We start from the raw sequence: 14,510 nt of genomic DNA on the forward strand, positions 1-14,510 counted from the left end.
AACTCTAGCGCTGACCGTTATTGCGCAAGTAAAAAATAGGGGGGGCTAGCGGAATGAGGAGCGGGCGCGCGTAGCGTCGATTGGCTCTCCAGTCGCATTCCGTCCCCCGCACCGATACGACGCCCCGCGCACATCCCGTGTACAGTCGCGTCATTAATATTATTGTTACTGATGTTACGTTTTGTTGTTTTTTGTTAGTGTTTTGTTGTTTGTTATTTGTTTTTAAGTTTGTTTGTGACTTTAAAGTGAATATGCCTAGAACAAATACTGACAAACCAGGAAAATGGTTTATGACGTGAATTGTTTTAAAAAATGGAATCTAACGAATTAATTGATTCTTTGAAACAAATCCAAAGTGAGATTGACGAAGCTACAAATACTTTGTTCAGTCATTCGGACAGCAACATTGTAAATTTGAGCCAGATAAATCAAACTGCCGAAATCATTAAGGCAGGAAAAATAAAATTTAATAGTATAATCAGCGAATTAGGTAAAATCCAAAAAAGGACAGCAGAGTCAACAAAAACGTCAATTGCAACGGTAAGAAATATCTTCAATCAAGCCAAAAGTTCTGATTTGATCACAGTGTTCAGAACACCTGGCAAAAAACGTTCCAGAACAAAACCGGTCACAAATATCGATAACTTCGACCAAGGAGTAATAAAGAGAACCATTCATAACTTTCACAAGACAAATAATGAACTTCCTACCATCGGAAAGCTTAAAAAGCAGCTAGAAGATGACATAAATTTCAAAGGTTCAGAACGAAGTCTTCGGCGAATAGTTAAGAGTTTGGGGTTTCGGTGGGAAAACACCGAAAACAACCGGAAAGTGCTGATTGAGATTCTAATATACGTTTGCAACGTATCGAATATTTAAGGAAAATAAAGCAATATCGCCAAGAGGGAAAGCCTATTGTTTATACAGACGAATCTTACGTAGATTCATCGCAGTCTTCTTCAAAAGCCTGGACCGATGGTACTACTAAGGGGCTTAAGAAACCTATTTCGAAAGGACAGCGAGTTGTCATTGTCCACGCAGGGTCTGATACTGGGTTTATACCTAATGTGTTGCTGACTTTTAAAGCTGGTACCAAATCAGGCGACTACCACAATATGAATTTTGAAAACTACGAAAAATGGCTCCGAACCCAATTAATGCCCAACCTACAACCCAGTTCCGTCGTGGTAGTCGACAACGCGTCCTATCATTATAAGCAGTGGGATCGCGCACCAATCTCTAATTCTAAAAAAGCTGACATGCAGGCCTGGCTCATTGAAAAAGGTGTACAGTACGAGGAAACACATTTGAAACCTCAGTTATACAATTTAATAAAGATCAACAAAGATAAATTTAAAACATTTTCGATTGATCGAATCCTAGCTGAACGAGGTCATCAGGTACTAAGACTACCACCATACCACCCCGACCTAAATCCGATTGAAATGGCATGGTCGGAGATTAAACAATATGTAGGCAGCAAAAATATAAAATGGAGTGTCAGTAAATGTGTAGACCTAATACAAGAAAAGGTTTTACTAATGGGTACATGGGATTGGCAAAAGTTTTATATACCGAATTTGAATGCGAAAGACATTAGCTCACCATTTGTCACGAGTTCATTCCCATACAAACTCATTTAGTTGGTGGATTACACTATTAACGGTGCAATGGCATGATGCTGTTAGTTGACACTAACATTATTAAACGTTCTTAAAAACCTGTCAAGTTTTAAATAGAGCTATTAATATAGTAGTGATTTTTTAACTTTAGTTTAATAAATATTAGAACTTAAATATGATCGGGTAAACATTCTACACTATTTCGTTATCTTTTTCTAAAAAATAATAGCTACATATTGGGTATCGAAGTGATTCCTAAATGTTAAATCCTATGCAAAACCTAAGTGATTGAGATGTTATTTATTTATTTTTATAACGTGTACAATTATTAAAATGATTTTTTATTTTGCTACGTTACGCGATAGGCCGACCCGCCCTCAGTTATTTGTGACTAAATAACAACAGCTTATAAGAATTAAAACGAAGCGATACAAATCCCCATCACCATCTATTGCACATTCTTAAGTATATCAGAAATGGTAAGAGATTCGCCATCGGGTATCCCATATCCATTTTCTAAGCCGTGGGGGTTCGACGGGGTTACACAGCTTTGATGTGAATCTTTTCGCAGCACTCTATCTACTTCCACGGATGAAAAAAAGGCCACCGACATCGGGAGGTCTTTTATGCCGACTCTGAAAATTAAACAAAAATAGCATGGTATGAGTGACGATTGAGGTCATCGTTTTGGTTAAATTGATCTATTCGTCGTCAACACTGAAGTAAATCGGTTACATCCGTAATATATAAACAATTATGGTAAAATTTAAAAAATACTTCAATAAAATGTAGTTTCTAAGATGTATCTCGTTCTCCTGTTTTAAATTTAAATAAAACGAAAGAGACTTTTCCGAGGCTCTCTCCGCCTCAGCCGGCATTGGAATTATGGACGCGATATTCCTTCAAAATGTAGTGCGCTCATCAGTGCGAGACGATACTCCACTCCACGCTATCGCTTGCACCTCTGCAAAGCGCAAAGTCGGCTCCGCATGTAGTACAGGAGGCCTAGCATCAACATTCTTAAAACAATCCAGTTGCGATGCCGTGGAGTTTAACTACCTAAAGTCAATAGCATTTTTTCATACTATGATAAGCTGAAACGTATTTGCATCGCAAGACCGTATGAAATAACGATAATTTTGTTTGAGGTTTCTATTTAAGTTTTGAAACTTAACTGTCAACTTGCTTCGACAGATGTTTCTATACAAATAAATAAAATATAAAATTATGTTAAATAAATCATCGATCACTATATGCTATGTCTTTATACATATTTATTTAATTTAAAATTATTTCCTCGATATATTTAAAAGGTAAAGTTTTCTGGTGCTTTGATAGTTTCAATATATTGGTGTTCATTCATATAATATAAATAATTATATTTTCTTTACAGCTTAACGTGACAAAATTTGCTTGAATACATCTTATTTTTTACCTATTATAAATTTGAAAAATAACTATGTTTATTTAAACAACAAAAGGCAGAGTAGAATTCATGAACATAATAAGTAAAATTTAATTATAATAACTACTCGTGATAGCATTCTTATTTATTGTAAAACGAAGAACCAGGCGGCGGCTATTTTTGCAATATTTACCCATAACCTTCCTTCTTCTTCAGAATCCTTATAAATGTTTAGGTGTATCAATAATTATGCTATATTTAATAAACGGTAAAATATATGAAACCAACGAGGGCGGGAGCTAGTTTAAATAAAATATTATATATAGGGGAATTATGATTTTGTTAAACCTGCCTAATTTTGTTTAATTAAAACAAATATTATTGAACATAGTCTGTGCAATTATTTGTAGTTAAACTGAATCTTCAAAGAATCAAAGTAGTTGATCAATAGCAAATTCTAAACTCGACATCTACGAAGTCGATAGAGGGGAATTGCCGTCTTGTTCCTCATCTCCGTCGATATTTTAATAAGTTATTTATAATCCCACTTTTTAAACTCAAAATACCCCAAAATGTAAGAAATATACAAATTATATTTTTTTTCCTCAATTAGACAGAAGGTACATCTTATTATTTTAACTTTATTAACAAGTTTTATTAAAATATATAATTTAATACGTTCAAAACTATTATTTGGACACGTTCGACACAAAAAAGTTAATCAAAAAGTAACTTTTTTAGAATCGCTTCTATCGAATCGAATTCTGTCATAGTTGGGAGGCGCAACTGTCAAATTTAGGTTTAGCTAAGCGGTCATGGTACGAATCTTCATACAAATTGAACGAACGAAATCTGATAACCGCTAAGGTCACGTGGGAACCTAAACTGTCTCGTTAGTTCGATGTCATGGTACGAATTAGCGATGCATCTCAGTTGTCAATAGGCTCGCAATAAGAGCTCATGGTAGGCTCATGGTTCTCAGCAGTGGGACGCCGAGCCAGAATACGAAACAGCAGCCGCATTTCATATACATGGATAAAAATATGATTAATACCGGCACTCAGAAAATGGCTGATTTTTATTGAAAAAAGTACAAATCCACAAACCTCTGCGAACAAAACGCTCTCGTGTACAAGTTGGTGATCTGCAGCGCCAGAGCGGTCTCATATTTATATTTTTCGGGCACCAGGTATCGGACTTCGTCGTGGAAACTCAGGCAGAACCTGAAACAGAGAGACGCGATCTCAGAGACCGCGGACTGACGGCGCCGAAGGACGACTCGAATCCGACCGATACCTGGCCTCGGGCGCCAAGTGCGTCATGCTGACGAGCATCAGGTGCAGGAAGTCCGCCGCGGCGCTCTGGACGGCCCAGTTGAGGCGGGTGCCGCCCCACTTGCCGCCCGCCATCTCCAGGGCGCGGGACAGCCGCCCGCCCAGAAACGCAGTCCGAGGGGCCTCGGAATCTGTCGGACGACGCGACAACAAATTACAGCGCCACCGCTCGTCTCGACGGAGTCGGAACGGAGCCTGACCGGAGTCGGCGGAGCGAACTCACCCGCGATCTCTTCCAGTTTGTTGAACATTTCAGACTCGGTGCCGCCCGCCCACCGCGCCCGACCGAACATCTCGTCGAGCCGCTTGCCGCTCATCTTCGCGAGGCGCGCTGCGTCCCGGCCGGACATTTTCACGTCCTGCTGCGGGTTCGACTTTTATTCCGGATTTTATACGTGTATAAAAGTAGGGCTCAGTCAGGGTTAGGGACTCTCCGATTGGATAACGTCGGACGAGGTCCTTCTTAGCGATGCTATTATTTATAAAAGAAAAGTAACGTCAGGTGCAGACGCTCTATCATAGAAAAATCGTCAAGAAGAGACCTGGCAGTCGTCCGGATCCAGCAGCCCGGCAGAATACTTCTCGTGAAGAGTGTAGATCCGTCGGCCTTTGGTGGTGGTGAACATTTTGGCGGCTTTGCTCTTCGCTTCCGAAATTGTCATCGTCGGATTGAACTGCTTTAAAAGTCGTTCCGCGAAGTTTTGACCGGCACCTGCGAATGGGATATTCTTAAGGAACCGGACTGAAACTGAATAATTTTATATAGCCACGCCTTTTCACGAGACCGCTAGACCGCGACTCTTCAATCACTACGGCCTCTTGCGGAATCGGAAAATAAAGTTGGAATCTTAGCGTTCACCGTATATCCTCGCGTAGTTGATGACCTTGGCGTGATCTCGGTGGATATTCGCGGCGCCGGCGGTCAGGGAGTGCAGGTCCGTCTGCGACCTCTTGTCGCCTGCCAGCACCGCCCAACCGAAGGCCGTGCCGCCGCATACGCCGAAACCGCTGTCGCCCAGCAGTGCGGCTATCCACAGCTCCTGCGAAGGAACGGAGGAGTGAGCCGAAGGCGTCACGGAGGCCGACAGCTTACGACTCGTCGTCTCCGGTCACCTGGGAGTCCACATCGGCGCCGACGAAGCGATAGCCGGGCGGGGCCTGCACCATGGCTCGTAACTCCGACCCGATACGCTCCGGTCGCGCGTTGCTCGCGGTCATCCACGTCGGCTCGCTGGCCCTGAGGGACAGAGCCCGATTCAACTCCCGCCCCGAGCGAATTTTGAATTATATCGTACCAAGGTCTCACCGCCTGGTGAGGGTGCCGCAGGCGACGACCTGCGGCACGATGGCGCCGAATCTGCGGAGCGAGCCCCGCAAGTGCCCCGGGAGACACTCCCGAGGTAACCACACCACCTGCTGACCCATCACTCGCTCTCGATTGTTTCGCCAGTAGGACATCATCCGCCCGAACGTTAGAACCTGCGATTGAGGTCAGCTCCCCTAAATAAACCTTATAAAACGGACACCGCCCGAGCGACGAAGTCGTACATTTTGTAAGTATATTTATGGTTTTTGAGCTGCGCTCGCAATAAATTTTATTTATTAAAATTATTGCATTGAAAAGTGGAGCCGTTCTGGAATATTAAAAATTACCTTCTCTGCGTCGTTTCCCTGGGCCGACAGAACGTTTTGACTGAACATGTCGAGGAAGTCCCGAGCCAGGGGATTTCCCACTTTGTACTTGGGGCCGTCTTTGTGAGGCAGACGCAGGAAATGGCAACACCCTGGCAATAAATAAATGCCACTGAGTTAGGTTACGTTTCGCTCTGCACGAGGCTAGAATCGAAAGTATAACTGAAACTCAAAATAACTTAATTCATATAGGTAAACAAGTACACTTATGAACGTCAGAAAAGAAGTTAAATTAATTGTAAATTTACATTTACTACCAGTTCGCAAGTCAAGGGCGTAGAGCGGGCAAGAAGAACTGGCAAGAAACTTTTCGCAACTCTTTTTAATCTCTAAGTTTACAAAACAAAAGACACCTTGTATTTCAAGTCCAGTCCATACGCCTAAGCCATGATACTGATTGGCGGCCGCTCGCTCTTCTTTGGCCTTTCTCGCGAAGTATGCCCGCCTCGACAGGTCCTCCTTTAGAAAGCGTCAAAGGTACCGTTATCACATTTAGCTTATCGATCAAGACCTGCGCTTAGATTCCGAACCTCACCTCCACAGTCTTGGGAAGAACGTACAGTTCAGTATTCAGCTCGGCCTCCTTGGGATTAGCTAAAGGACATGCTTCCAGCAAGCATTCTAAAGGAATCCGGGGGTGTCCTTCCGGGACGTCACCCACACTCCTGCTAAAAGGGACGAGGAAACCCCATCCCTCTCCCGGGATGTGGTGAAGAGGATATCCTTCCCAGGATAGGTGAAGAAGCTTTGGTGTTATCTGCCAATAATAAATTCATCATAGACGGATGCCTCGACACCCTGATTAGTATGAAAAGGGGGTAAGCAGGATAGGATAGGGGATTACCTGCATACTAGTCGTGATATTGTTGGCTCCCGGTACCCAGTAGGGATCTCTACCCGGCTTCGTGCACAGCTTCCTGTACCAAGTTGGGTATCCGGCCAAGTGAGGCCTTTTTACCGGCAACATAGCTTTTAAGTGGAACAAGTATTCAAACTTGTTTGTGGAATCATCAAAGTATTCTTTACCTACTTTCATTTCTTCGGCCTTTTCCAAAGTTTCAATATAATCTAACGATAACGTATCCGATTCCTCGTGCGTCTGTTTCTCTTTTGGTGCAATATTATTTGACTCAAAACGATTACTAAATTTGCCTTTTGATTTCTTCAATTTTAAAATTTGCGTCGACCAGTCTTGGTCCCACATCCACAAATCTTTTTTGTAGGCTTCGTTTTCCATGAGGCGACACGCTTCATCGGCTTTCAGTGTTAACAATTGCTGCGACTCGAGCTTATAGTCGTCGAACACCGCCTCCGCTGAATCGACGTATTGTGTCCAGTTAGAATTCACCGGCAGATAAGCTGAACCTAAATATCCCACAATGGTGAAATATTAATTGTTGGTTGGTTTCTCGCACTCACACGGTAAAAACTGAGCAAGAGAATGAATTTAAATTTAATAACATATGCTTTCAGAACAAACGATTTAGTAAATAATGAGTGAAATACCCAAACTCTCGCTTCCATTAGGGCTACGGTTTTCTTTATATCGAACATTCAAATTTATTGGATTTTGTGCACGTTTGAATACGGATATTTGTGTATGTGTGAACTAGACTAGATTAGACTAAATGGGCGGTAAGGGTTCGTGCTTTATTACTTGTTAATAGTTAAAATTTCCGATATCGCAGTTGCGATATCGGCGCTATGTCGAAATTGCAGACGAAAACTATCCGATAGCGACAGCGTTGTTCGCGTTTTCATGTTCCGGAAAAGAAAGGAAGCTTAATAAAGACTGACCTAGCTCCAGCATGCCGGCCAAGGTGACGGGGTGCGGAAAGCGCTCGAGGAACAAGGGCAGCAGCTCCTTGAGAACGTTGTGCGTGGCGATGACGTCGGCGGCGCAGTAGCTCATCAGCGCTTGGAAGTGGCGCCGGACGTCTTCAAGCCTACCCTCCACGAACACGTCGCGTTTCTGTTTGTCCACTGCGACGCCGCAGTACAACTTGTGGACCTGTTTCAAGTCGCATCCTTTGAGCTTTCCTTTTTGCAAACGGAGAACCTTCGAAGCGCTACTCACCTCGGTCAGACTGTTCAATGAGCTGATGCCGATCCAGTCTTCGTCGGTGGGGTCGGGTTCCTTATTTTTGGCCTTCAGCACTATCCTCTGATAGCTGGTGACTCCGCTGACACACGTGTGCATAGACATCGTGTCCATGAATCGTACACCTGGAAATTCGTGAATCAATCCAAAGTAATCGACGTATCACACTCTCACAACTTTTCTCTTTCGATGCCGAAAATTAAACTTTATTTCTTTCTTATGAATAATTATTTACTTTATTAAGCCAAACTGTCTCCATCGAAGAGTAAGAGTTATAAACGCTCATTAAGATAAGACGATAGGTAGGCCTACCTATATATAGGCGAATGTGGCCTGTGGTTTATTGAGATTGAGCTTAAGTTGTAGGAAATAACACAATGGTGTGTTCCTTTTGTGACTAACGCAAGAGGCCTATTATTCGTATGGACAAATTTTCAAAAAATAGTATACTGTGTGACAGGGAATGTAATGATGCGATCGAGTAAATATGATTTAAACTGTTTCTTTGAATAATCATTGAGATTACTTCACTTTAAGAATCATAATTTATTGTTGTTTTGTTATCTTTAATAATTAATTGTTTAACAGTTTGGAATCATTGCCTAACATATAAAAGTACGAATATTGTTACGACCAATCAGAGCAGACCAAATGCCTGAAGTGCCTACGCCTAATCAAAACGCAAGACCGTACTGATTGAGTATTCAGTGGAGCATTATGGTGATGAGATTCGTGCTTTGAATCAGCTGCTCGTTAAAGTGTTATTTCTAGTGTTAAAAGGAATCAATATAATTTAATTATTGTACGATAATTTTTCGTCTCTTTTGTGCTTGCACTGACACACATCACGCTCACTAAACCAGCTAATGATGATATCAATATCGATAGAGTTAAGATATTTCCCCGACATATATATTCACAGTTTTTTACTTTTGAGTACAATATCAAACGAATCAAAATAATCAAACTATCAAGAACCATCTAGGGATGAAGAGCTTAGCACACATACTGCACGTCCTGTTCAAACCTATTACTGTACATCAGGAATATAATAAATTAAAAGAGAACGCTACCTGTCCGGTCCATCCAATACTGCTCTTTGATTTTGGCTCTATCATATGAAACGTTATGCCCTACTATAATTCTTGCTCTCTTTAAATCTCCACATGGTGTTACACCATCGGTCTCCATAGGTATTAAATCAGCATAAGTCACTTCAGAGTAATGTTCGTGAGATTTATCACTTGCGAGAGGCTCACTCACCCAGCTATACCTGAAGTTAACGTAAGATATATAAGTCTAGCCTTAACTTCTGTTATAAATAAAAAAGCATTTTTAATCATTATTTCTCGAGATAACATTGTTTGTTTCCTAATGGGGTTTCGGTGAATTCTGGCTTTAACAGCATTAACAACCATTGTAGTTCTAAGAGCACACAGCCGCCCCGATTTTTTTTGTCTTCGACAGACGAAGTGTTGTTGTATGATACCTCGTATGAGTCTCAGACTGAGGTAGACTAAATCTAGTCCAATTTAACCCCAAGAGACTAATTTGCGGGTTTTCCTAAAAAAAACGAGAAGAAACTCTTCGAAGACACTCTTAAAGCGACAGCCAGCATCGTACTTGGCGTTGACATATCGAAAGACGTACAGTTTCTAGGTTATTTGGAGGGAAAGGCCAAATTAGCCTCCAAGAAGCTTGGTGTGCTCAGCAAGGCGAGACGGTACTTCAATCTAGGCCACCTCTTGCAACTCTATAAAACTTCTATTCGGCTTGGCTCGTACATGGAGTATGTACGAGCCAAGGCCCAGGCAAAAGTGCAAGATGAATATGTAGTGCTTTACAAGTTGAATTCATTATATGTTTAACTTTCTCTTATTTCTGAAATGCGAACACCTTTTAATCACGGAATTATCACCGTACTGTCACTAACACCTCCTGGGTGGCTTCCCCTGAGGCCACTGCGAAACCGGCTGCTGATTCAGCTGATGCTACACCTACTGCTCCGTGACGTCTCTTGATCTTTATATGATCGTAATGTCCTATCCACTACCTGTCTTGAGTACATTCTGAGAACTATCATGAGCATAAAAGTACATTATTGTTTTGGTGAATGCAACCATGACCTAGGTTAAATATAATTTTATAAAATGAAACCGTACCTCGGTAATTTGATATCTAAATAATATTATTCGTTGTAGTTGACGTCTTTCACAGTAGGTCAATCCACTAGCTAACATATTTTGCTGAACTGGCATTCCATTTATTGCTAATGATATTTTATTATTTATCGTTTATTACGTAATAAATTTAAAAAAAAATGAAATATGAATATTGAATGTAATGTTTCGACGATGTATGTTATTTATAAATGGAACTGACTATACAAAACATATTCTCTGGTTTGTATGCTTAAAGGAATTTTAAGTATAATTTTATAGATGGTGCTTTTCTTTCATTTCGGTGAAGCTACTATAGTGCGGAAGAAAAACGTGTCGCAATCTTCCTCTTTTACGAAAGACATCACGACTCTTTCCGACCTTTGTTTTTGGTCTTCCTGTATATGTCTTTCTATTCTTAACTCCTATTTTCTTCAAAATGTCTACTTTTTCACCAATGTTTGTTGCTTATATGTCTTCCTTTTATTGATAGAAAAAACATTCAATTTGGATGCAACCTTTTCTGTTCCATGCGAAAGTTTGCTGTAACTGTTTCTTTTAACTTTGTCGGATCCTTGTGTTAAGTTGCGTTGCAAATAGGGTCCCGTATACAATTGGATCGGTGCTTCTACAAGGGCTTAGACAATACCAATCTGCGACTTAAGTTTTTATTATTCTTATAAAACATGGACGAAGACAAGTTTTCTTTATCTCCTCCTGTTTCTTGCTTTACTTGTAAGCTTCATAATTTCATGTTTTTGATGCCCACGCGATTGACGCGATGTGATTTATCTTCATCGCTTACTTTACAACCAAGTTGCGTTTGCTGCTCTTTGTATTGCCATGTCGGCTTGCTAAAATATTCAATAGATAATTTACTATCAATGTTCTTCTTAGTACACACATTGGAATTAAACGTATTATTCATATTATTTGACGACCCAGACATTGTCCATTGACCTGACTATGGTGTTGGGTCTCTCCTACTCCGGAGATGATGCACTGATTCTCCATGCTGTCTGAAGTTAACATTTGTGCTTCGCTTTTTGCTAATTTGGATAATTCTCCGGCTTGATAAATATCTGCACGTATAATGTGTTCGTGACCATTTTCTACTAAACCATCCACTTTTGCCGAAGACGAAGAACTTTTCTTAGCCGATTTCTATTGAAATACAATTATTTACATTCTACGCAAGGAGAACAATTTCTTCTTGCGTAGAATAACAATTTATATTGAATGATGAATCATCATGAATGAAATGAATCAAATAACCACCATGGCGGTGCAATATTGTAATATGTTTTTGGGAACAAATCTTTTACGCGAGAAGCAAACTTCCACTTCGTGCTTAAGTACATAATTTGTGCAAAGCCTAAGTGAGTAAAATGAACAGCCTTGGCTCGTACAGTACTACTCGTACATCATTGTATGAAAAACAAGCAAAAGCAATCAATGCCAATTGATTTGGACACTTTAGGGAGTCCGTCGTTAAATCGAGGGACGTCACATGGAGTTTACACTGTATCTTTTGTACAATACTCCATTCTTGTCGTTCGGCATTCTACAATGTTCAATCTGGCTTCGAGACGGTTACGATCTTCCTTCTATTTCGGATATCATTCCATCTTTGTTCGGCACCTATTAAGGTCGTTCAAAAATTTTCCTTCCCCAAAGGAGTATAACCAGTTTTGCAAACATGTTCGTGATAACTGTACCAATAACTAGACAAGCTCTCAAACAGCCTCAAAACATATTTTAGCCTTCTGAAAACGAGGGTAACTTTATGTAAATCCAAATGTTCAACCACATTTTTTCTCAAAACGTCTCTAACTGATAAAAATCATTTTTTTTTAATTATTTTACCCCGGTATTCACTGTTACGTGCTGTTACATGCTAGCACTGAGCGTTCTCTATGCACGGACGTGGGTCAACCTAATCTAGTGCAAGTTTACTCCATGAAGACACAAATTTGGGCGTTTTTCGCATATTTTCCCATTAATAGTACTCTTCTCTTCAAATACAACTCTTAACCCTCAGTCAGCATCTGAATAGTGACCATTTACATATCGAAGGACGTTAGATTTGCGGTGTTTTCGAAGGAAAGGCGAAATTAGCTTCCAGGAACCTTGGTGTGCTGAGCATGAAATGTGTGTGTGTGAAATTCTACCTTTATCACCTCAACGTCTAGCTTTCGATAACTGAGTGTTTTTGAAGCAATTTTTGCCTTGCACCGCCACTGTAGCACCATTTCCAAAATAATTCATCAAGAAAATGTTTTTATAATTAAGTTGCTTGTGTTTTTAATGTCTTGTGTAGGCAATATAGGCAAAATAAAGGAAAGTTATATTAATAACTAAAGCAATTTCAATAAGAAAAACCCTTTTTCACATTACTGCATACTGTATTCATAATTTGCTATAAATAGGTTAAGATGTTTGTGTTTATGTTTTCTTATTTTATTTATTAAAGTACACAACATCATAATGCATTTATATGCACTAATAATAAAAATAAGAAAATATATCAGTATGTTTGAATGAAAATTATGCATTAGTGTTTACCAAGCTTCAGGTGAAACCGCACTAGCAAGGGTTGGCCTTTTACCAGCTGACATCAGCACTTCTACATCAAAAATCAAGCTATCATCCTGTGGGCATGGCACTGATTGTGATCCCTGGTCGGTGTACTTGGTCCAACCTGCATTTTTGGACCATACCTATAGTGCAGATTAAAGACAGGAGAACTACATCAGTTGTATCTTAGATATGTGAATTTTTATTAAGATTTTTTATTCAATTTCATAATATCAACCACATTGTAAAACTGTGCTCATTAGTCTAAATAATTGGTGTATATTCGAAGTATACAGTAGAGAGTTTGAAACTAATTGAAAGAAAAGTAATTTTAGAATAATGTTTTGTTTTAATGTAATTTATAGTTTACCTGGGGTGGTTGTGGAATCCTACTCATAGCCAAATACTGCAACAATTTTCTATATGGAGAAGATTGTTTTTCTCCTATATTATAAAAATGTTCAACAATATCTGACCCTTCTAATTGAGGTAGTTTTAATTGTACATCAGGAAGCCTAGTAAAATTATTGTAGTCTATTCCATGTTGTAAAAGATGATTTTGGCAACTGAAAACACCATGTTGACATAATTTATAGAATCAATTTCAAGCTTATCAATATGTTTTATGTTAAGCAACACTCAATGCTAGAGTCAAAATTATATCTTCCTCATTAGGAACAAGACATACAACTTATTTATAACATTTTATTTTGTGACAATTCCTTTTACACTATAATTAAGGTAAAGCAAATTCAAGAAACAAACCTTTTTATTACATTACTCTCTACGTTTGCTTGAGATTGACTAAATAATTGGTCATAAATATTTTTAGATATCATCTGAATATTCACCTCATTTACTCTTAATTCTTCTGAATCTTGGTTAGTTTTTTCCGAGGTGTTATCAGATTTTGAGTGAGTATTACTCTTATTTTTTATTAATTTTACTTCACTCATAGGGAGGACATCACGACTGTAATATTTTCTGAACCCAATACAAGCTTGGGATATTTTATGATTAAAATTTCGGGTATTTTGCAAGGGCATATTTTCTAAAATTCCAGTTATATCCAACTGCACTTATTAAGAAGATACAAGCATGTTCTTAGGTAGATATAACTATTACTTAATATTTAAGGGTTTCATTATAATCATACACCTTCCATTGGTATATAACTATTAAGTACTTTCTAAATTCTAAACTTTATTTCAATATTATATAATAAAATATATAGAAAAAAATCTAAGTAAACAACTTTTAAAAGAATTCAAATAAGAAGTTGATACGAATGACTGTAGCTTAACTTTGATTCTTATTGCCCTAATATTTGAAATAAAATGTGTGCGTGTAGTACTTTTCTTGAAATAAGTCCTACGGTGATTTTTGGAACTAAAATTGACAGATCGGCAATGCAGTGTTGCCAAATCAGAGGATTTCCCCCAGAATAAGGGGAAAGAATATTTGGTGGATTTTTAGGGGAAATTTAAAAAACACGGCAAATACAGTTTTTTTGCATTTTAAAGATTGTTTATAATGCCCAAAGTTGTAAAAAGTTCGGCTCGAGAAATAATATTGAAGGTGAAAGAGTTTTGTGAAGCGGAACAAAAGAATCAAGGTGTT

At 39.2% G+C, this 14,510-nt stretch overlaps 1 protein-coding gene across 3 annotated transcripts; it reads right to left on the bottom strand.

Annotated features, from left to right (window-relative positions):
- Nucleotides 1-2,051: 2,051 nt before the first annotated feature.
- Nucleotides 2,052-14,234, bottom strand: LOC123712792 (DNA polymerase subunit gamma-1, mitochondrial). Of its 3 annotated transcripts, none has more exons than XM_045666071.1 (18): nucleotides 13,656-14,234; nucleotides 13,261-13,456; nucleotides 12,879-13,033; nucleotides 9,228-9,427; nucleotides 8,131-8,279; nucleotides 7,851-8,064; nucleotides 6,898-7,418; nucleotides 6,589-6,810; nucleotides 6,407-6,512; nucleotides 6,015-6,145; nucleotides 5,668-5,840; nucleotides 5,475-5,598; nucleotides 5,221-5,401; nucleotides 4,904-5,073; nucleotides 4,585-4,720; nucleotides 4,324-4,492; nucleotides 4,134-4,250; nucleotides 2,052-2,257 (listed from the first exon to the last, which is right to left on the bottom strand). In XM_045666071.1, exons 1-18 carry the CDS (start codon nucleotides 13,934-13,936, stop codon nucleotides 2,071-2,073), a joined length of 3,432 nt encoding a protein of 1,143 aa, XP_045522027.1. In that variant the 5' UTR covers nucleotides 13,937-14,234; the 3' UTR covers nucleotides 2,052-2,070. The 3 variants fall into 3 exon arrangements, with proteins under 3 accessions (XP_045522027.1, XP_045522019.1, XP_045522036.1); XM_045666063.1 differs by having other exon boundaries at nucleotides 4,585-4,723; XM_045666080.1 differs by having other exon boundaries at nucleotides 4,585-4,723; nucleotides 13,742-13,837.
- Nucleotides 14,235-14,510: the final 276 nt, after the last annotated feature.

Source organism: Pieris brassicae, chromosome 1 (assembly GCF_905147105.1).
Source record: "Pieris brassicae chromosome 1, ilPieBrab1.1, whole genome shotgun sequence".
Taxonomy (NCBI): domain Eukaryota; kingdom Metazoa; phylum Arthropoda; class Insecta; order Lepidoptera; family Pieridae; genus Pieris; species Pieris brassicae.